The sequence below is a fragment of the Mustela putorius genome, unplaced genomic scaffold (genome assembly GCF_011764305.1).
Source record: "Mustela putorius furo isolate JIRA1106 unplaced genomic scaffold, ASM1176430v1.1 tig00004007_pilon_pilon_pilon, whole genome shotgun sequence".
Lineage (NCBI taxonomy): Eukaryota > Metazoa > Chordata > Mammalia > Carnivora > Mustelidae > Mustela > Mustela putorius.
Window position 1 is genome coordinate 5,567,689 of NW_025422145.1, and position 23,669 is coordinate 5,591,357.

The following is a 23,669-nucleotide window of genomic DNA, read 5'->3' on the forward strand; positions in this document are numbered from 1 at the left end:
GCCCGGGGTGCGTCACAGTCCTTCACCCCCATTGCCCGTTTCACCCCGTCGGCAACCCCCACCGGTTCACCCCCGTGTGTTCTTTATAGTTCAGTTGTTTTTTGGTGTGTCTTTGTTTCTCCTCCACTGGTTTCTTAAACACAGGAGGCAAATCATACGGTGTTTCTCTTCGACGGGCTTGTCTTGCTTAGAAGTACACTCTGTGGGACGCCTGGGTGGCTCAGTTGGTTAAGCAGCTGCCTTCAGCTCAGGTCATGATCCCAGCATCCTGGGATCGAGTCCCACATCGGGCTCCTTGCTTGGCGGGGAGCCTGCTTCTCCCTCTGCCTCTGCCTGCCTCTTTGTTTGCCTGTGCTCGCTCTCTCTCCCTCTGTCTCTGACAAATAAATAAATAAAATCTTAAAAAAAATAAAAAAAATAAAAATAATAAAAAAGAAGTACACTCTGTGCGTCCAGAGATGCTGCTGCAAACGGCGAGATTCCACTCTTACAGCTGCGTGATAATGTGTGTGTGTGTGTGTGTGTTTGCACGTGCACATGCACACGTACCTTCTCTTCCTTCTCTGCCCCTGTGGATGGACACGTGGCCGCTTCCACAACCCGGCTATCGTGACTCGTGCTGCTGTCAACACAGGAGGGCGCGCATCCCTTTCCATGAGTGTTTTCATATTTCGGGGGTAAACAGCCAGTAGAGCCGCTACTGGGTGACAGGGTAATTCTGTTTTTAACTTTTTGACAAACCTCCATATTCATGTCCGGGGTGGCTGCAGCAGTCTGCGTTCCCACCAACAGAGCATGACGGCTCCTTTTTCTCCACATCCTCACCAATGTGTGTCTTGTGTTGGCAGCTGTAGCCATTCTGATCCGTGTCAGGTGACACCTCATTGTGGTTCTGACTGACATCTCCCTGGTGACGAGTGATGCTGAGCCTTCTGTATGTCACCTTGGAGAAAGGCAGAAGACAGGAGCAGACCTGTTTTTAAATTGCTATTCCATTCTCTATTTTGGATACCAACCCTTTAGCAGGTCACGGGCAGGCAGGCTCTCCCAGTCAGCAAGTGGTCTTCTAGTTTTGTTGACTGTTTCCTTTGCTGTGCAGAAGCCTTTTATTTTGATAGAGTTCCAATAGTTTATTTTTGGTTCCCTTGCCTCAGGAGACAGATCTAGAAATAAGTTGTTATGGCCGATGTCAAAGCAGCTACTGCCTCTGTTCTCTTCTAGGATTTTTATGGTCTCAGGTCTCACATTTAGCTCTTTAATCCATTTTGAATTTATTTTTGTGCATGGTGTGAAGAAATGGTCATTTTATACTCCTGCACGTCGCTGTCCAATTTTCCTAACACCATCTGTTGAAGGGACTGTCTTTTTTTTCCCCCACTGCATGTTTTCTCATTTGCCAAAGATTAATTGACCATATAAGTGTGGGTTTCTTTGTGGGTTTTCTATGCATTGACCTGTGAGTCTACTTTTCATGCCAATACCATACCGTTTGGATCACCACAGCTTGGTCATATAACTTGAAGGCTGGAATTGTGATAATTCCAGTTTTGTTTTTCTTTTTCAAAATTGTTTTGGCTACTTGGGGTCCTTTGTGGCTCCATCCAAATTTTAGGATTTGTCTGTTCTACTTCTGTGCAAAACGTCGTTGTTATTTTGATAGGGACTATATTAAGTCTGTAGATTGCTCTGGGTTTTAACAATATTTATTCTTCCAATCCATGAGCATGGAATGTCTTTCTCTTTCTTAATGTCCTCTCCAACTTCTTCCAGCAGTGTTTCCTAGTTTTCAGAGTAAGTCTGTCGCCTCCTCAGTCAGCTTTAATCCTAGGTAACTTATTCTTTTTGGTGCCGCTGTAAATGGGATTGTTTTCTTTATTTTTCTTTTTGAAAATGAAGCTAATATGCTTCATGATTAGCATGTAGGAAAGCAACAGATTTCTGTCTGTTTTATATCCTGGAACCTTACAGAATTCATGTGTCTGTTCTAGCCATTTTTGGTGGAGTCTTTCAGGTTTTCTATAGTATTGTGTCATCTACAAATACAGGACACTTTATTTCTTCCTTACCAATCTGGATGCCTTTTATTTCTTTTGGCTGGCTGATAGCTGTGGCCAGGACTCACAGGACTATGTTGAATAGAAGTGATGAGTAAACATCCTTGTCTTGCTCCTGACCTCAGGAGGAAAGCTCCCGCTTTTGTCCCGCTGAGTAGGGTGTTAGCTGTGCATTTTTGATACTTGGCCTTCATTTTGATGAGGTGTGTTCCCTCTAGACCTACTGTGTTGAAGGTTTGTTTTTTTTTTTTTTAATCATGAATGGATGTTGTCCTCTGTCACGTGGTCTTTCCACATCTACTATGACGATCATGTGGCTTTTATCCTTTCTCTTATTGGTGTGACGGATCCTGTGGATGATGATTTGTAAACATTAAACCACCTTTGCATTCTAGGAATGAATCCCACTTGGGATTCTTTTTGGGGGGGTGGTATTATGGTATCTTTAGGTCTTAATTTTTCTTGAGAAGTTTGGTGGACTTCACCTGTGAAGCTATCCGGTCCTGGTCCTGGACTTTGGTTTTGGTTTGTTGGGGGGGTTTTGATAACTGACTCACTTTCACTGCTGGTTATTGGTCTGTACCAATTTTCTATTACTTCTTGCTTCAGGCTGGGTAGATTATATGTTTCTAGGAATTTATGCATTTCATCTAGGCCACCCAACTTGTTGGCATATAATTTTTTTTAGGGAGAGCGAGCATGAACAGGGGAGGAGGAGGGAGGGAGAGAAAGTGAGGCAGACTCCATGCCAAGCACAGAGCCTGACGTGGGACTTGACCTTATGACCCTGAGAGAACATGACCTGAGCCAAGATTGAGACTTGGATACTTATCCACCTGAGCCACACAGGTGCCCCCAGGCATATAATTTTTCTTATGCTGACTGTATTTCTGTGGTGTTAATTTTTCCTCTTGCCTTTGTGATTTTGTTTTGTTTTGTTTTCAGGAATCTGGCTGGAGGTTTATCAACTTCATTGGTCCCTTCGAAGAACCAGCTCTTCTGGTTTCATTGATGTGCTCTAATCTTTATTTCCTTCTGCGGGTTTGGGGTTTTCCTTTTCTAGGTCCTGTAAGTAAGGTTAGGTTGAGATTCTTTTTGCTTCTTGAGGTAGCCCTGTATTGCCATGAACTTCCCTCTTAGAGTGACTTTTGCTGTGTCTCAGAGATGTTGGACTGCTGTGTTTCCCTTTTCACTTCTTTCCATGTAATGTTTGATTTTGTCTTTGACTTCTTGATTGACCCATTCATTGCTGGGTAGTGTGTTACTTGTCCTTCCTGTACTTGAGGTCTTTCCAGACTTTTTCCTGGGCAGATTTCTAGTTTCATAGCATTGTGGTCAAAAGGTGCACAGTATGGCTTCAGTCTTTCTGAGCTTGTTTATACTTGTTTTATGGCCTAATATGGGATCTGTTTTGGAGACTCTTCCGTGTGCACTTGAAGAAAACGTGTAGTCTTCTGTTTTAGGAGGGAATGCTTTGACTGTGTCTGTTAAAGCCATCTGGTCCAGTGCGTCATTCAAAGCCACTGTTGCCTTCTTGATATTCTGCTTGGCTGATAGGTCTGTGGACATTACTGGAGTGTTGAAGACCCTAATGTTATTGTATTACTCTCCTTAATTAGTTCCTTTATGTTTGTTATTTACTTTTTTACATATTTGGGTGGTCCATGTTGGGCACATAAATATTTATAATTGTTATATCTTCTTGTTGGATTGTCCCTTTAATTACATGGCATTCTTTGTCTCTTCGGTATGGTCTTTGTTTTGAAGTCTGTTTTGTCCAATGGAAGTACCGGGACCCCAGCTTTCTTTTGACATCCGCCTGCATGAGAGAGGTTCCTCCACGTCCCCTCACGTTCGGTCTGCAGGTGTCTGTAGGTCTGCTGGGAGTCTCCTATAGACCCAGCATATAGATGGTCTATTTATTTTTTTTAATCCATTCTGTGTTTTGATCGGGATGCTGAATCCATTTACATTCAAAGTAATTATTGATAGTATATGTGTTTATTGCCATTTTGTTACTTGTTTTGTGGTTTTACAGTTTTTCTCTGATCCTTCTTTTGCTCTTTTTTGGCTTACCGGCTTTCTTTAGTGATATACTGGGATTCCTTTCTTCTTATTCTTTGTCCCTTACTGGTGTGTGATTTCCAATTAGCATGAGGCTTATCTCTACGTCTTCTGAATATATTAAGTTGATGGTTGCTTAAGTCTGAATCCATTCTTTATTCCTCTCCCACCACGTTTTAGGTGTGTTGTGTCCTATTTTACATCCTTTTATTGTGTGAGTCCCCGAACGGAGTTTTACAGATATACTTATTTTTACTGGGGTTGTGTTTCTGACTGTTTGTACTTATGGTCTTGCCTTTCCACGCAGAGAGCCCCCTCGAACACTTCTTGTATGGTTAGCTTAGTGGTTAGGAAATCCTTTAGCTTTGGTCTGAGACGCTCCTCCCTCCTTTTATTTTGAATGGTATAGTCTTGCTGGATAGAACATTCTTGGCTGCATACTTTCTTCCTTTCAGTACTTTGAATATATTGTGCCACTGTCTTCCGGGCCTGCAGACTTTCTGCTAAAAAATCTGGTGATAGCCCGAGGGGGTTTCCTCTGGCGTGTAACTGTCTCTTGTCTTGTTGCTTTTAAAAATCTCTAAAAACAAAAACAAAAAACACCAATTATCACTACTTTTCCCCTTTTCCCCATTTTAATTACTGTAGGTCCTGGTATGGACCTCCTACGGTTGATTTTGCTGGAGGATCTCTGAGCCTCCTGGATCTGGGTATTGGTTTCCTTCTCCGGATTTGGAAAGTTTTCAGCTCTCTTTTCTTCTTCTGGGATCACTATAATACAAATGTTATTCCATTTGATGAAGTCACAGAGTCCCGTAAGTCTATTCTCATTTTGCACACTTTTTTTTTGCTCTCACCTCAGCTTGATGACTCGCCCTTCCTCTGTCCTCCAGGTCATTAAATCACTCCTCTAGCCCGCTGTTCATTCCATCTAGTGTATTTTTAATTTCGTGTTATCGTGTTATCCGTGACTGGTTCTTTTTCATCTCCTTGTTAAGCTGTCTTCTGCTGTTTCTGCAAGTCTGGTGAGTTCGTTTATGATCATTAAATTCTCCACGGACACATTATACTTGTATCCATTTTGCCTAGGTCTCCGGGCACAGAGAAAGACACCTGTTCTTTGCTTGAGGACATTTCTTCTCGTTTTGCTTACCTCGGTTTCTGTGTGCTAGGGAAGTCCGCTCCATCTCCTACTCCTGACAGTAATGGCCTCACGAAGAGGTCCTGTAGTGCCCTGCAGGGCAGTGTCCCCTGATCCCCAGAACCCGGCATTTCAGGCACTGTGTCCTGCGCATGCTCCCTCTACCCTGCTGCTTGTCCTTCCGTCACCCGTGGAGCGTCTCTTCGCCTGCTGTGGGCGATGCTGGGTCCCTGGGTGGGGCGTGTAGTTTCAACTACATGTGCCTTTGGCTTCCGCAGGGACTGGCCACCATGGCCGCCAGGAAAAGGCCCCGGCAAGACATGTGGGTGGGGAGGTTGTCAGCAAGGTCTGCTCTGGTCTTCTGGGGGAGGGGACCCCCAGAGTGGGGACTGAAGCAAGTGTGACTGTGGTGCTAGGGGCAGGACTTGGTGTGTAAGCAAGGTGGTAGTACCTGTTGGCATTGCACTGGTTCCAGCAGGTGACCCGGAGCTAATGCTGGGGGGTGGGGGAGCTCCTCTTTCCTCAAGGAGGCTCCCTGGGACAGGCTTTGAGGCGAGGAAGTCACTCTCCCTGCAGTGCCTCGCAGGCAGTTTGCAAACTGCTGCTTGTATGCTGAATCTCCAGTGCCTCGCAGGCAGTTTGCAAACTGCTGCTTGTATGCTGAATCTCCATGGGCGTGGGTCCTGCTGTCTCCTTCAGGGTGGGGACTCGGGACTACCTCCCCAGTGGAGCTGAGCCTGCTGGTTTTAGAATGCCCGGCTTTAAGTCCCTCTGGTGTTAAGAAGGCAGGAGATTTGGCCCCTCCCACTTTGGAAGCCAAATGTTTCGGGAATCTGTCTTGTCTGGTGTGAGTTCTCACCCTTCCCTGCTGCTGTAGCCACTAACTCCGGAGAGCCGTGCCCCGTCCCCCTCCCCACCGCGGCTCTGCCCTTACCCTCTTCATGTGCCCTCTTCTCTGCCTGTGCCTGTGAAATTTGTTCTGCTGGTCTCCGGTTGCTGTCTGGATTACTCATGCTGATGGGAGAGCTGTCTGGTTCTATCCTTGGGACCGGGTGAGCTGAGGGGTCTCCCTTACTTCCTCTTCCCAGCCCCTCCAATACCTTTTCAAAGCTGGGGTTCTCTGCCCTGGGTATCCTTTAAACTCCCCAATGGGACTTAAAAAGCAGCAACCCTACTGCACCGGGCAGGGGTTGGCCTCTGTGCTTCTCAGACTCACGCCAGGCGATCCAGTGTGCAAGCCCGGGCTGAGGGCCAAAGAATTTAAAGCAACTGTATCACTTGTGGGCAATTCTGCAAATTTGAAGACCAGTTAAAAGGAGGCCTCTTCCATTAATCTCTGCGCTCGGAGGCGGGCATTCTGGTGGACTGGCCAAGTGGCTGGACATTTGATTGTATCAGACCTTCTGGAGAAACAATTTTATCTGATGTTTTAGAGCGGGGAGAGGAGAGAGAAAATCTAATTCCACAGCCACTGCGGAGCTTAACGTGGGTCTCAACCTCGCGGACGTGAGATCATGACCTGAGCCGCATTCAAGTGTGAGACACTAACAGACCAAGCCACCCGTGTGCCCCTAGGGAAATAGTTTTAAACCCTCCTTGGAGGAGGGCAGATCTGAGCACAGTCTGTGAAGGTTGGCAGCTGTGGGATCTGCATGGATGATAGTGAAGATTTTCTAGTATTTTCCTGGCAGATGTGTGTCCTGGTTTCACCATTCCAGACCAGGTCGGGCCTCATCCAAGACAGACGGCGACTATCAGAATATTTAAAAGTGCTGCTCCCCTCACTAGGACAGCATCTTCCTTATAAGCATGGCTCACTCAGCTCAAGATGAAGACAAGCTTAATCATTTTCCACGGCGCCCCAAACCTCTCTACCTCTAGGGTTCAACAGAAAACTTATTTCCCTTTCAATATCACAGGCTATCACAGGCAATTTGCAGTTTCTCGTGCGGCTTTCCCCCAAGCAATTCTTACAACGCTAACATTCAAATGAGAAGGGTCTCGTGCATAGAAAGACCGTAGTTCCATCCTCCTGCGGAAGTTAAATAAGGCCCAAGACACTCCCTTCTCTGTCTTCCTTTCTCTCCACTCTTCAGCATCAATATACTTTGTGAACTAAATTATTTTCTTCAATAGAAAACATAAAGTGGTGCAAGATAAAAAAGCGGGGAGAGAAAAATGTACGCAGTGAGTCTGCCCACCCCCACTCTCCAGGCAACCGGGATGATTTTCCGACGTATCTTTCTAGGCCTCTCCATTGCACACAGAGCATTCCCACGAACACGGGCGTGCGCGCGTGCACACCCGTATAGTTTGCTTCCTCTACAAGTGGAAACTTACGCACGGTGCCGCATCTTGCTTTTTCCTCGTACAGATGGACCGTGGAGAGTTTTCCACACCCCCCAGGCAGGTCAGCGCCCCTGTTCTAGTCCAGGGACCAGACTCCTGAAGGGGCCAAGGGCACACATGCGGGGGCCAAGGGCACACATGCGGGGGGCAAGGGCACACATGCGGCTCAGCCCTCGCAGCATGCAGACAACACAGACCACACGAGGAAGTGCGTGGAGCTGTGTTCCAGCATGATTCACAGAAACAGGCAGTGGGTGGGATCTGGCCCGTGGACCCCAGGGGGCTGGCCTCTGTTGTATCTGCCCAGGGCTGCGGGATACCCAGACAGCACAGCCCGTGGGCCCAAAGCCTGTAGAGGGAGCAGACCGGGGCTTGCTGCTGCAGGAGTCGCTGACGGCACACAGAAATCCTCCTCCTGCTTATCCCCGAACCCGTCTTAAGCCAAATACTGGGACATATGCTCGCAGGTGACTCTCCCGCCCCCTCCAGCCACCGCCCCCCAAAACAGCATCCAGGATACTAAATGCCATGCCCTGGGACACATCAAGGAAGTTCAAGCAGCATTGTTGGTTCTTTTTTTTTTCTTTTTAAATTAACATACAGTGTATTTGTTTCAGGGGCACAGGTCTGTGCTTCGACAGCCTTACACAACACACAGCGCTCACCACAACACATGCCCCAGGCTCCCCATCCCTCCCTGCAGCAACCCTCTGTTTCTTGAGATTAAGAGCCTCTTAGGGTTTGTCTCCCTCTCCAGTTTTGTCTTCATTTTTTCCTTTCTTCCCCTCTGATCCTCTGCCTTGGTTCTTAAATTCTACCGATCAGTGAGACCATATGGTAACTGTCTTTCTGATTGACTTATTTCCCTTGGTTTCCTTTTAGAGATGTGGGTGGGGGTCAAGAACTCTGTAGCTGCAGAAGGGAGCGGGTGGCAGAGGCACAGGCCTTAGGGCTGGGGTCCAGGAGCAAAGAGCTAAGCCCTGCTCCCGTCCCTTATGGCTGTGTGGGGTCTAGAAGACACCAACACGAAGCAGCGTGCGGGGGCCTGGCACATAGACATTCGAATGGCAAATACGATGATGCAGATCGTTAAGTGATGGTTTCTTGGGGACAGAACAGATGGAAAATCCTGGGGTAGAATTTTGACCTTGTTTTTAACATAAAGCCAAATGCTGTAATTAATACCCAACTCCAAGTGAGGCTGTAAGTTCTAGGACTTCCCATGATCGCTCGCCCCTCTGGGCCCGTCTCTCCTTCCCCTATCCTCTCTCTGCTCCATGTTGGAACAGCTGCCCAGGGGCCCTTACGTGGTCCACTTCCCTCCTTCGGGGACGTCTGTCCTGTCCCCCTGCCTACAGTTAGAAGCACCTGTTCAATTTTCTGCCATCCCCGACCCCCGGTCAAAGCAAACCTCCAGGAGAGTAGGGCCGCCCCTGTCCTACTGCCTGGGGAGCCTCCTGAAGGCACACAGGTCAGAGGTTAGACGAACGGCACGCACCTGTCCCCATCCCCTAGGAGCCGGACCGTGACAATGTGGGCCAGAAGTGCCTCACCTGCCCCAGAGACGCAGAGCAATGAGGAACCAGGCCCAAGGCCGTAGGGGAAGACGACAAGGGACAGGAGTGTCACGGGAGTAAGACCACTGCTGGAGACAAATCTTGGCCCTGGACAGGCGAGCCCCCCCCCCCCCCCCCACCCAGTCTTCAGGCACTTCTTCAGTTCACTCGTGGGAGAGAAGCAAATTTGAGCCGAGGCCCTGCAGTGCGGCTGGTACCCAGCCTCGTCCTCGGACCTTGCCTCACTGAGGAAGTGGGAGACAGCAAAGGGCCTGCTCTTCCATGGAGTGACGGAGGGACCTGGGCCAGGCTCCTCAGCCTACTGTGCCTTCTTCTGAGAGCAGGCTCTGACCCTTTAAGGTAGGAAAGGAATCAGCCCATTTTATAGATGAGAAGATGGTGGGTCAGCGAGGACCCACCACAGCATGTAGCAGAGCTGAAACTGACGCCCGCGTCCGTCTGGGTCAGCTCCTTTGCTCCCCACTCGGTCTTCCCTGTTCAGACCATTCCTCTGGCAGCACCAAGGTCACGGAGCTAGCCAAACACGGCTCCAGGACGAGCAGCCACCACCCTGGGTCCAGATCCCAGACCCGACACCTGCTGAGGGACCCCAGTGCAAGCCACCCCTGCAACCAGGGCTTCCGGTTCCTCATTTCACAGATGGGGCCTCCATGAGAGCAAGCAGAGCAGCTGGCCCCGTGAGCAGCCAGGACAGGTGCATGCTAGCCTCACTGTCCCGTCCAGCAGCAGCCCCCAGCCCCACTTCTGCACGCTCAGTGCAGGAACCCCGACCCCAGTGGACATTCTAGGTCAGGCATGAAAGGAGTGGATTTCTCTGTGCCCAGGTGTCCCTGCCCGCACCGCCCCCCCCCAACCCCACAGAGCAGGCAGAACACGGTACAACCATGATGCTACTTTGAGCCCTGATGCAACATGACAGGCCTCCCCGCCGCTGGGGCGGCCCTTGGGCAGCAGCTAAAACGGGCAGGCCTAGACTCTGCAGGCACGAGGTCGGCTTGGGAATCTCGGCTGGTCATTTCTTCTCTGGGTCCACAACCGAGCGTCCAACAGAAACAACAGTAGCTGCCTCCCCGGGTTGGGGACCAGAGCAGTCCTATCACGTGGTTCCCCTGGTTTCACAGATCAGGGTGGAGGGCCCTTGCTAACTGGCAGCCAGGGGGACCACGATCGCTGCTGGAATGACTTGGAGAGAACCACACCTGCGGTCCGTCTTCAGCCCCAACCCCGCTCCCACAGAAGAGGTGGCCCGAGCCTGGGCTCCAAGAGCGTGCAGGCTGCTGTCCCCTCTGGGCTGAGCAGAAAGGGGCGGCACAGCAGTGGCGGCAGCAGGGAAGGTGCAGCCAGGCCTGGCCCATGTCTCCCGCAGCAGGCCCCCGAGGGAGAAGCGTTCTGCGCGCTTGGTCCACATGGCTGAGGGGAAGCCGCCTCCTCCAGGGAGTCCGCCAGACTGGTGCACCAGCCCACACGTAGCCCTTTCCTCTCACCTACCACAAGCCCCTGCCCCTGCTCCTGGTGGGGCTCTGGGGAGGGTCCCGGAGCTCCCAAGCGTAGCACACCCGTTTGGGAGGTGAGGAACTGAGGCTCAGGGTGGGCACATGGGGCTCTGTCTCCCTCCTGCAAAGGCCAGCCTTCCCTTTAGCCTGGAGCCGTCTTTCCTGCAGCTGCCTGGTCTCAGCCAAGCCTAGGGCTCTCTGCCTGACACCAGGGGGCCTAGGGGAGCACAACACCTGTGGCAGAAGGTGCCTGGGGTTTGGCTGGGGGAAGGATGTTTCATGGGGTCATGCGGCCCCCGAGAGCCGGTGCTGGTGGCACCACCTCGCCTTACTGACACCACTGCCGCCCTTCTAGAACCAAGGGTACCGATCTGACAAGGACAGGAGGACTCCAGGCTGAGGCCGACCAAGCTCCTTGCAGAGGTGACCCAAGATGAGGCAGCCGCGTGGCAGGAGCTGTGTGTGGCCCTCGTGCTACGCTTCCAACACTCCAGGAGGCATCTGCTGGAGGCTGCCACCTCCTGCAGAGGGTCAGAGATGGCCCCTGCATGGGTCCTGGGCAGCAAGAGCTGTGGGCCATGGTCAGAGAGGACCGAGGAAGTGAGGAAGGTTCCCAGAGCCCCGAGCAGGCGGTCAGCATCCTGTTCCAGGAGAGGCTCTCAGAGGGTGAGCACGTACCCTGGGGCTCCACAACGCCGGAAAGGGCCACCTACTTGCAGACAGTCCCTTCCACACGTCGCCGCCTTGTGGACGGACTTCAGAGGCTGTTTCCTGGCCCAAGTGCCTCCCTCTCCGTTCGTCGGCCCTCCTGCCTGGCACACACCCTCCCAGGGCTTCAACCCTGGGAGTCATCTCGGATCTCCTGACTCCCTCCTCCGTTCCCTCTGCTGCTCCTTCTTGGGGACCAACTTCTACAAGGAGGGTAGATGAGCCTCTGTGCCCTTCTCTGTCCTCACACCCCAGGCACCTGGCCCAGGCTCCCGGCCTTAAGAGCAGCCAACACGTGGGGACTGGGACTGGCCCAGTCCCAGCCCAGACCTCCAGCCCCAAGGCCAGGCTCTTCGGCTCAGGGCCCCTCCCGCTTTCTGCCGGGATGTGTGACCAGCAGCTCCGCGGCAGCATATCCAAGACCACCGCTGGCTTCCCCAACTGCCCTGGGCCGTGCCCCCTGTATAAATGGTAACCGTCTCATTCCTGTTCCTCACCCCGACCCCCAGGGCACCATCCCGACTCGTCCCTGTCCACGCCCACGTGGACTCTGCGGCGCACCCTGCCCGCGTGACACCCAGGTGCATCTGGAATCAGACCCGACCCGCACCGCCCCGGCCCGCTCTCCTCCTCCTCAGACCGCACCGTCCTCCACCCGCCCCCCTGCTTCCTTCCCAGGCCCTGACCCTCCAAAACAGCTCTTCCCTGTGATGGTGGCAGCCGCAGTCTTCCCTTGGCTACAGTGCCCTCTGGGACAGGGCCATTCTCCCTGCCGCCCCCACCGACTTCCCCTCCTCTGCTCTGCCCTGCCCCCCCCCCCCGCCCCCGCTGCCTCGGCTCTACTGGCTTCCTGCTCTTTCTCCAGTGGGCTGAGCCAGCTCTGCCTCCGGACCTTTGCACTTGCTGCTTCTACTCTCTGACACATCCCTCGGGTCTCCACACACTGTGCCACCCTATCCCGGTGGTGTTTCCCAGGCATCAACCACCGCTGCCTGGGCCCTCCCCCTACACCCCCCCCCCAAAGGGTATCATTTGCTCTTTCATTTTTCTCCACAGCAACCACCGTCTGCCATGCACACATTTACTTGCTCGTTTAATGTCTGTCTCCTCCAGCAGAACGTCCAGAAGGCACAGACTCTATTCACCGCTGAATAAATGCAACCACCATCCGAGATGGTGCACAGCACGTGCCTGCTGCGGGTGGGCGGAGGGACTGAGGACTGTTCCTCTGTCCCGCCCCAGGTGACGCCGCGGTGCCTGATCACACTTTTTCGTGTTTAGACTCATTTTAATCTCTTTATTTTTATGTATTTTGAAAGCAATCCTAATCAGTTATATTTAAAATTTCCTTTAAAAAATGTACATGCGTAGAAGGTAGGTGCTTAAATGTCTCTAATTTCCTCATTGTGTTTTTAGTTTTCCAGTCACAACAGCTTTAATTGCAGTGGTTCTGTGTGGAGGAAGAAATAAAGACTCTCTGTTCTAGCTGTTTATAACGATCAGTCTGTACTGTGTTATGCTGCTTGGGCTGAACGAAGCGTGGAGGGGCACAGTGTTTGTCTGTCCGCTGTAGTGCTGAGCACCTACTCTGTGCCCAGCGGCTCCGTATTCCCTGCGGCCTTCCCCACTGCCACGCTGTGGGCCTGTGGGATGAGCTCCTTTCTCTGCCAGAAGAACTAGCAGGCGCAGAGCAGAGAACATCTCATCCCTGAGCTAGGAGACAGACGGGGAACCCGAACCCAGAGATTTCCTGCTCCCCACAGTGCACACTGAGTGGATCTCCCCACCAAAGCTGAGGTCCTGCCCTTCGTTGGCCAGACTCCTCCAAACACCCGGGATGCTCAGGCTCCCCGAGACTCCTCCCTTTCGCAGACCTCCCACCTCTGCTTCCAGGCAACCCGAGTCTGGAGAGCCGCCGAACCCGAGGAGCCCCGTATCCTGCTGAGACAGCAGGAAGTGGGAGGGGACAGCCCGGCGGAGTGGCCAAGGACCTGCCTGGCTCAGCGGACAGCGGGCTCCCTGCCAGCTGCAGGCCATACAGAGCGGGGGCCCCACGTCCAATGAGGACACCTGCCAAAGAGCCCTGTGTGCCGACTGGAGAAAAGAGCTTACCCTTCTCTGGGCGCGGGGCTCATGGCTTGCGCTCTGTGATGCTGGCTGTCCCAGGGGACCAGCCCACAAGACCCCCTCCCCCGTGGTGTCAGCGAGAGGCAGACAGAGCCCTTCACTCACGGTGGCTCTTATCCCCCAAACAAGCCTCCAGGCTGAGCTGCAAGTTCCCTAGGGCCACAGGCTGCTGGTTTTGTTTTTCCAGAGACGGTGCCTGCAAGGTGAGAGGTGGCGCAAGTGTTTTTTTTAAATGAAGGAATGAACCTCAAAAGCAGGGAACCACATTTTCACTCTGGCACCCTTGGCACGGCTGTACTAATACACAAGAGAAAAAGACTTTAAATCAAAAAAAGTTACAACAGACAAAGAAGAATGTTATATATTAAGGAAAGGTTGAATACAGCAGAAAGATCAGACAATTATAAGCATTCACCTGCCACTAACTGTCCATCAAAATGTACGATGCAAACACGGACAGAACTGAAAGGAGGAACGGTTCTGGGATGACAGTGAAGCCTGAGCTACCTGATCCCAATACCGCCCAGAACCAGCAGACAGAGGTACGGGAATCGAGACCTAACAAACCAGACACACGCAGAACACTCCACCCAACGACAGTGTGCGCGTGACTGTCATGTGCCCAGGGGACACCTTCCAGGATAGGCCATGTGTCAGGCCACAAAACAGGTCTCAACAGATTTAAAAAAAAAGTATCTTCTCTGATTACAACAGGATGAAGCTAGAAATCATTATCAGAAGGAAAGCTGGGAAATTCACCTCTTTGTGGAAATTAACATCACTCTTCAACAACCAACAGATCAAAGAAGAAATCGCAGGGGAAATTAGAAAATACTTCACGCCGAACGAAAATGAACACACGCCAGATGAAAACCAATGGGATCCAGTGAAACCAGTGCTAAGGGGGACATTTCTAGCTGTAAATGCTTACCTGAAGAAAAATCTAAAGTCAACAACCTAACTTTATACCGTAAGGAGCTACAAAACGAACAAACTGAACCCAACGCGAGCGGGGGGAAGGACATGAGAGAGAGGAGAGAGAAAACAGAACAGAAAAGCAGGAGAGCGAATGAATGGAACCAGAAACCGGCTCTCTGAAAAGCTGAGCAGATGGATGAACCTTTGGCTTGATGGTCTAAGGAATGCAAGACTCAAATTATTAAAATCAGAAGTGAAAATGGGGATGTTATTACAGAATCTACAGAAATGAGAAAGGATCACGAGGACGTGATGAACGAGAGGACACCGTAAGTTGGGTGACCTTCATGAGAAGGACCAGTGCTTACAAACCCCAAACCTACCAAGACTGAATCCAAGACACAGAAAATCTCAGGAGGCTTGTAACTAGTAAGGGGCCTGAATCTGGGATCAAAAGTCTTCGGACAGAAGAAAGGCCTGGACCCGATGGCCTCACTGGTGAATCCTGCCAAACATTTACAGAAGTCATGACCATCCTTCTCAAACTTTTCCCAAAAATCCGAGGAGGGAATACTTCCTGACTCCTTCTATGAGGTCAACATTGCCCTGATACCAGGCCAAAGACACTACAAGAAAACTATAAACCCCAAATCCCTGATGGACACAGGTGTCAAATCCCCCAGCAAAATTCTGGAAAACCAAATTCAAGAGCGGATTAAAAGGATCATACACGGTGACCAAGTGGGATTTACTCCTGGACTGCAAGCATGGTTCAACATGTAAAAGTTACTCAGGGTCACGTTGCCAGAGTGAAAGGGGGCGGCGGGGACAGATCCTCTCAAGGGATGCAGAAAAAGGACTCAACCAAATTCAACACTTTTACCATAAAAACACCCTCGCACCCCTGGCTTCTGGAGCATGACCCTGGGCCTGGCCACGAGGCAGGCACCTTGCAGCATGTGTCCCTCTTAATCCTCCTGGCAACCCCAAAAGGGGGGAACGACATTGTACCCATTTGATAGAGGAGGTAACTGAGACCCAGAGTAAGGTCCCCAGGTTCACACCCCTGCTAAGCAACAGAACCAGGACTTGGACCATGCCTGGACCCACACCCACGAGGTAGACAACAGTAATCACAGAAGCGGCCACCGAGACGGGAGGGAGTGTGTATCACGTTCCCCGCGGGCCAGGCACTGGTCTCAGGGCAATCCTCACTGCCACCCAACAAGGCGTTAGCTACCGTAAACTGCACGTGACAGACCAGGAATCCGAGTCTGGAAGAGATGAAGTAATTTGTTCAAGGCCTGATGGCTAGTAAGGGTTCCCAGGCCCGTGGTCACGGACCGATACTGTCTGCCAAGGTGGGAACCAACCTCCGTCTTAACCTCCAGTCTGAATCACAAAGCTGTCCTTCCCCACACTGACGGCACAGGAGGACGTGGTCGCGACCTGCGTAGTGCAGAGGTTGTTGGCAAGCTTTCTCCGTTAAGAGCCACACGGTTAATATTTTAGGTTTTAAGGGTCATATAGGCTCAGCAGCTAGCAAACTCAGGCTAGCTGCTGAGTTTGAAAGCGTAACGGATAGGTATGGCTGTGTTCCAATTAAACTTTATTTAAATAAGGAGCAAGCCAGGTCTGCCGCCCAGGCTGTAATCTGTGGATTTCCTACTTTAGACAATAATGGGGCCACTTTTGAACCGTCCAGTCTCTTTTATTTGGAGGCTACAAGCTGGGAAAGGGCCAGTCTGGGCTCAGAGAACAGAAGGAAGCAGCCTGATCTTTGCTTTATGTATGGACTCTAGAGGAAAGGGGCTCCTCAGTCTGTTTCAAACGAGCTTCTCCAAAAATCCCCTGCTGGCAAAGGCCCTCGTCACCTGCTCCAACTGGGAACTGAGCACTGCTCTTTCAAAACAGTCTCCAGGAGGGCAAGGTCTCGCTCAAGGTCGTAGATGAGTCCATGAGCCCCGGCAGGGAAGGTCCCCGTGGGAAGAAGCCAGCCAGGGCGGGGTGGGAAGGGGATGGTGTGTACAGTGGGTTGACCCCCCGCATGCAGGGGGAGTCCCCTCCTTAGGAGGCTACAGGTCGTCCATGTTTAAAGGGATCCGCGTGGCAAGCCAGTTACTCAGTGGAACTCCATGAAGCCACCTGAAAGCAGGGGACACCTCCTTGTCATCTCCCCCTTCTTCTGCTGCTCATTTTTATTTCTCTGAAGGCTACGGAGCATCTGCACTTAGGAACTCTTGCGGGGAGTGGGGGAGAGTGCGCCTGGGCCCCGGAGTCTCTGAGCTGGCTACTGAAACCCACTTTGGATGCTTTCTAGCTGTGTGAGCTTGGGCAAGCAGCTCACCTCCTCTGAGCTTCTGTCTCATCTGTAAATAATACCCACAGAAGTGGGCAGTGGGGATATCTAACAGCTGTTGACTGATGGGCCAGGGACCGTCTGGACATGTCAGCACCAGGATTATTCCCTGAAGAACCATCTGTTGTGACCTTCCCCACGGTCTGGATTTCTGAGCCCGACGGACACCCCTTGCTACAGCTAATCCTTGGGACTCGTGCAGCTCTGAAATTCTTCACAAGGAATGCAGATGGGTTCCTTGCCGCCCTTCCCTCTGAAGCTGTGGGCATCCCACCAAGGAGGACCTGCTGCATTCCCCGGCGTGAGACCCTGGCCTGGAGAAGAGCTGGAGCTCTGGAATCTGGGCTCTGCTACTCCTCAGCTGTGTGACCCAGAGTGAGTCAATGCACCTCTCTGGGCTTGGTTTTCTGGGCACCATTGGAAGGCTGGTGAGTGAAGATCATTATAGACAGGGCTCTCTTAAGAGCTGTGGGGACAAATCAATGGGCTCTCTCATGAGCCACCGACCCCGGGATCTGACACAGAATGAGGAATGGCAACGGATGAAACAGAGCCCGCGGAATGACGGAATCCCTTAATGGAATATCCCGGGACTGAGTTCTGTGCCACAGAACTCCCCACATAAAAAGTCCGTCGAGGACCCTGAGAGGAACTCAGCCTCTTCAAACAAGACGAGGCACCGCCTCCACGGTGACCACTCTCCCAGTCTTTACAGTGTCTTCAGCTCATAAATGCTTCTTTTCAGCTTAACCTCGCTTGTGTGAGTTTCTGAGATTCTGCAAACCACCGTCCCTGGTGACCATCAGTGACTCTGATGGGTAGCACTCTGCGTGCCTCTCGGGGGCCCTGATGGCTTACTAGGTGCCTTTGCCCCAAAGTTTGCCATCTAGCTAATAACTTATTTTCTAGAACAGCGGGAAAAGGAGAGTGCTTACAAGTGTGGACTTTCACCAGGGAAACCTGGGACCACGACCTTTCTGGGCTCAAAGGCTGTCCCTGCAACACCATGCCTTCCAACAGCGGGAGTGCAGGGCTCAGCCCGAGTTCCACCACCAGCTGTTGGACCCACCAGCTCTGCCACCTTGGGCAAGTCCTCCCCTCCGTCTGGGCCCCAAGTTCTCCAGGAAGTGGGAGCACAGACACGTCCCCCCCTCTCTCAGAGCTGCCGACTCAGTGGGCTCCGTGTCTAAATGCTAGTGGAAAGGCCTGATACACAGAAGGAGCCCAGGTGCCATGGGCCATGGGTGAATCTAAAACAGTGGCTTAGGTTAGGGAACCATCTGGAAGGGGACAGTACTGCGGGACTGAAGTGAACTGGGGATCAGGTCTAGCTCTGCTTTACTGATTTGAGAGAAAAATTAAAGGAAAAGAAAACCAAAGTGGAATTGCAAACTTTTTTCAGATAAGCGAAGTCTCCTTAAATGGGTCAGAAAACATCCCATCAGGGGTCATCCCTGTCGGGGAATCCACGGAAAATAGCTGTGGTTCGGGACAGTAAGCATTCACCGGGCACTCACCGGGCACTCACCGGGCACTCACCGGGCGTCCAACATTTCCCAGCGCTGGGCCTGACGCAGGGATCAAAGGGGAGGAGGCAGGTTCCTGGCCCCTGGACAGTCACATTCGGGGGAGTGGGAAACACACATCCACATGTCAGTCAGCACGGGGCCCTGGCTTCCGTCACGGAGGGACGCGCGGAGGGTGATGGGAATCCAGACAGGACGCACGTCCCCATCTGAGGCCAGTGGTCATGGGCCGTCAGGAGCCAAAGGAGACGCCGTGAGTCCAGAGACACAGCCAAGGTCTGCACACAGGAGGGGGTTAAAAACAAAGACTTTGGGGTCATGGCCCGTCCCCACGCCCCCAATCACATGATCTTGGTCTGAAAACTGGGCACCATCACTCACTAAGGATGGATCCCTGGCCAAGTTCATCAGCCTCTCTGAGCCTCAGTCTCATCCTCTATAAACGTGCCTCAACACGGCAATTACTCTCATAGGGAGAATTAGAGAAATTAGTGAGCTAATTCTGGCAGACAGTGCTCAAGAAATGCCGACAGCGTAACGACTGGCGATATCCCGATATCCATTCCTGAGCGTTCACTCCCCACCTAACCCCTGTTCCCATAGCACATCCCTTCTTTGCACGCACAGCCAGCCCGCAACGCTTGCTGCAGGAGACACGGAACAAGGGATCCCAGGTCCGGGTAAGATGGCACCAGTGCCACTGCCACACGAGGCGAGGCACCATGTGGAGGATGCATGGGGCAGCTGCTAAGGGGCTCTGGACAGGAAATTACTGGGCAGTTGGGGAAGAAAATCAGAATTAAGTTTACTGCCCTTCCCTCTAGGACCCTCCCAGAGTCAGACAGACTGACAGCCAGAATGGGCGGGATAGGACAGGGCTCCAGGTAAGCCCTCGGCTTCCTCCCCACCTTCAGCGGTGGGGAAGGGGAGCGGGTCTCTCGTGCCTCAGTCTGCAGCCATCCTCACGCACCCAGAACTCCAAGAAAGGGTGTGGTAAGAGAAGAGTCACCCCAAACATGTCCGTGGGCTGATCCCTGTTACTCACAGGACAAGAAGGACTTTGCAGATGGCAAATTTCCAGATTCGAGATGAGGAGATGATCCCAGATTTTCTGGAGAAGCCCACAGTGGTCACAAGGGCCTTTGTAAGAGGGAGGCAGGAGGGCACAGTCACCGAGCAAACGACAGAAGTGGTGCACGGAGGGGTCCCAAAGCGACAGATCTAGAAGCTGGAAGGGGCGAGGAAGCAGATCCTGCCCAGCAGCCCCGGGGAGAAGTCAGCCCTGCAGGTACCTTGACTTTAGTGTCCCAAGACTGATCCCGGACTTCTGACCTCCAGGACCGCAAGAGGACAAATTTGTGGGTCTGTGGTCACTAGTTTCAGCAGACACGGATCCTCACACAGGGGAGAATCTTCCTCTAGTGTAAGAAGCGCCATGATCCCAAGACAGTAGGGTGAATGCCCGGTGCTTTTTCCTCTGTGTCCCCCCCTTGGCTCTGGACACAGAGTCTGTTAGCCTTGACCACACCCTCACCCCTTATAGGAAAGTTAACTCAAAATGGATCACAGATTTAAGTTAAAATGATACAACTTTTAGAAGGAAACCAGAAAGAATCTTCATGACCCTGGTTTAGGCAAAGAGTTCTTAGAACACCAAGAGCATAATGGAAAAAACCAAGAAACTGGATTTCATCAAAATTAAAAAGATTTGTTACACACAAGAAAGGTTAAGAAATACGAAAAGAGGGGTGCCTGGGTGGCTCAGTGAGTTAAGCCTCTGCCTTCGGCTCAGGTCATGATCTCAGGGTCCTGGGATGGAGCCCCGCATCAGGCTCTCTGCTCAGCAGGGAACCTGCTTCCTCCTCTCTCTCTGCCTGCCTCTCTGCCTACTTGTGATCTTTCTCTGTCAAATAAATAAATAAAAATTTTAAAAAAAGAAATACGAAAGACAAGCTACAGACTGGGAGGAATTACATAGAAATGACCCATCTAACAAAGGGTTACACACAGAATATATTAAGAACCATCAAAACTCAACAGAAAAAAAAAAAATCCCGATTTTTAAAAATGGACCCAAGACTTGCAGAGACCTTCCCCAGACAAAGATACTGGAGCAAGTCAGCACATGGAAAGGTGCTCCCAGCACCCGCCGGGAGGGTAATGCCCCCTCAGACCACGGCCAGACCCACACCTGCTGTTCAACGGCTGGGGATGAACACTGCGACAGGAGCGCAAGCCCAAGAGCGGGCGGAGGGCCGGAACTCAGCCCCTCGGGAACGCACCCTCCTCTTCGGTACTGACCCCAAAGGAGCGAAAACCGTAGTCCCCATGAAAAGCACTCAAATGTTTACATTAGCTTGAAACTGTCAACAGCTGGGAACAGCCCAAGCGTCTCGTGAGCGGATCAAGTGTGTCACTTCCACGTAGTGGGACGCGCAGCACCGGACGGACCAGACCGTCCGTGCGCCCAACCTGCACGCATCTCAAAGGACCGGCGAGGAGAGAAGGAATCCAGTCTCCAGAGGTCACCGCCTGAGTCCCCGCAATGGCTGGAAAAGACCCAGCCATTGTGATGGAGAAGAGATCTGCGGTCGCCGGGGCTTAGGGCCAGGGAGAGCGTGTGACCATGAAGGGACAGCATGAGGGAGAGTCTGGTGGCGATGGATATGTGTGTGTGTGTGTGTGTGCTGGGAGCCCAAATGCATATGTGCGCTGAAATCATAGACTTTGGCTCCAAACAAAAAAGCTTTCACTGTATGCTGATTTTCTAAAAAAGGTGGTTTTTTTTTTGTTTTGTTTGTTTGTTTGTTTTTGCAAAGTCAAGGCAAGCAGAACTCCAATCAGTGCAGTGAAAATCCTAATGTGGTCCTTCCTGGAGCACAGTGGAGTGAGTCCCCCTGCTGGTTCATGGCGACGGGGAAGGTCACCCCTGGCCTCCTTCTACCTTCCCCCTCCTCCAAATCTCACAGTTGTGCACCCTGTATCCTCCATCCCCCTCATGCACTGCCACCTCCTACCTAGAACAAGTTACTCATCTGGGTTAGTTGCAGAAATGGCCCCGATTATCTGCTGCTTTCTGCCTTGCCCTTAGCCCTGTGACTCTGCAGGGCCTTCCCGCTGACCCTGGCCTCTGGGTGGGGAATGCCGTGGCCAAGGGCTGTCAGCACACAGGACGCAGTCAGGGTCTGGGGGTTGGGCTTTCCCTGTTCTAGCTCAGAACCTCCCCGGCCCCCGCTGCCCCATTACTCCCAGGCGAGGCCATTCTGGACCAGCCGCCAGCCAGCCAATCCGCAGATGTGGAAGCCAATGCAGCCCCGATCAGCTGGCCTCCTGGCCCATCGCCCAGCGCGCCAGGCTCACTGAGCGCCACCAGGGGACCGTGGGGGTTTGCCACGCAGTATCCCCATGGCTGCAGATCTGGGCTACCTCACCCAACGGTCTCCATCCCCAGGTATCCCTAACAGACCTCCCCAACGAGTGTGGGCAGAGCACAGGGAGCAGCGCGCTGGCCCACTGAGGACGCGGACAACGGACTGACCACACTTATGCAACGAGACAGTGGGGCGGGGGCTGGGCAGAGAGGGGCTGGCTTCCTGCGGGCTGCCGTCTCGCCTCCCCGGTATCTGAGAACTTCTATTACTTGTTATTTCTTCACTAACCCTAAAATAGGATGGAGGTTATTGTGCCCAAAATAACCTAATCTGCTTCCCTTGCTCCACACTGAATTTTCAGATGCTCCAATGTTTAAAAATAAAAGACAGGAAGTAGGACAGGCAACTGTAATACTATCTAAGCTGCCAACTGAAATCATTTTGGGGACGGAAGTGAGAGTCTGAACAAAGGATTAAGTGAAACGCGACCACAGCTAAAATAAGTCCCCTCGGAGAAGCCCCTACTGGGCGACACCAAATGGAATCCTCTTGCCAAACCCGTGAGGTCTGTGCTCCTGGCCCCGTTGCACAGGTGGGGAAACTGAGGCACGCAGCAGTCATAGCACAAGCCCGCTAGGCAGTACAGCTGGCACGTGAACTGGACTGATCCAAGGTCTTGTTCTTTCTTGTTCATCTGGTGAGAAACTCCCAACAGAGCGTGGGCTTACCCCTTCCGCCCATTACACACACAGTCTACAGGACTGGAAAGGTCTGCTGCTCTGGGGGAGGAGGGCACGTGGCAGCTGGTCTCGGCAGTCTGGGGCTTGGTCATGGGCACGCCACCTTCATGCCGACAAGGACACAGAGCCTCAGCTCCCCAGATCAGCTCGACTGGTGTTTGCTAAGAAAGGGTAACTGTGGCGGGCAGACTCGGGCAGACCCACGCTGCCCCCATACGCTCCGTGAGTGCACTTGCTTGGTGCTCCTCGGAAAGCCCCGGAGCTTCGAGGCCTGTGCCGGTTCTAGGGGACGCACACTTCGGCCGCGTAGACCGCAAGAGGGGCTGAGGCCATGACGAGTCTTCCAGCAGCCACAGCCCAGAGCGCCGCCTGTGCCCCCCACGTTCGGCGCGTCAGCCCCGTCCTGTTGACTCTCTGCATAGCCCTCTGAGGGAGCATCTCTTACCCTCCCATTTTACAGACTTGGAAATCGAGGCACAGAGTCATTAAAATGCCTAATGTGAGACCACCCAGCTGGCCTCTGGGCCTGCCGCCTCTTAACGATGATGCCGCTGTGCTCCTACCTTTAACATGAAAGTCCTAAAACAAGGCACGTCCCAGACTCCAACACGATGCCTTGTTTCCTGGGGCATTGGCCATTTCTCAACCTGCCTATCCAGAGAAAACCAAGAGAAAACCATCCATGGCCTCATCACAAAAAGTTCTCTTGTGTAAAAAAGAGAAATAAAACAAGGAACTGTTCTTTGTCCGTCCATGACCTGCTTTACCCTCTGAGCGATGCTGGCTAAGCCAGAGGTCTGTGCGATCTGGGGACAGTGTTCCTGGGGCTGAACCAGGACACGGGCTCTCCCTTCCACTCCAGCTGAACAGCCCGGGTCTATCAGATTCATGAAGGACGAGCAGGGGCCGCGGCCCGTGAGTGGACCAGGGAGGAAGGGCGTGGCTGCATCCCATGAGGCCAGCACGACTCCTGAACAAGAGCGGGTCCTTGAACTTCACAGGTGAACACATCAGACTTCCTTTGTAACCCTAATAACCGGGGTCCAGTTCCCCAGAATAGACACAGGTGCCCTCCCAGGACCTGCAGTTCCCGGCGAGCTTCTAGAAGAAGCCCCTCCTGCCTGGCGGCGTTCCTTTTCCCAAGGTAAGCACGCACTGCCGGCAGGCACGCAGCGACGGTGAGGACGGACAGCCGCAGAGAAGGTGGGGAAGACTCAGGCAGGCGTTCTGCTGGCAAGAGTT

At 52.4% G+C, this 23,669-nt stretch overlaps 1 protein-coding gene across 5 annotated transcripts in view; it reads right to left on the reverse strand.

Annotated features, from left to right (window-relative positions):
• The window catches only part of SNX29 (sorting nexin 29), a 476,556-nt gene that overhangs the window by 13,035 nt on the left and 439,852 nt on the right, over positions 1-23,669 (reverse strand). Inside the window, exon 21 of one of the 5 annotated variants that reach the window (XM_045072009.1) lies at positions 4,104-4,698. The exons of 3 other annotated variants lie outside the window; for them this stretch is intronic. In XM_045072009.1, the coding sequence (XP_044927944.1) occupies positions 4,689-4,698 (10 nt within the window). In that variant the 3' untranslated portion in view covers positions 4,104-4,688. Of the gene's footprint in view, positions 1-4,103; positions 4,699-12,213; positions 18,595-23,669 lie in introns of those variants that run through there. One more of the 5 variants, XM_045072008.1, reaches the window with a different exon arrangement.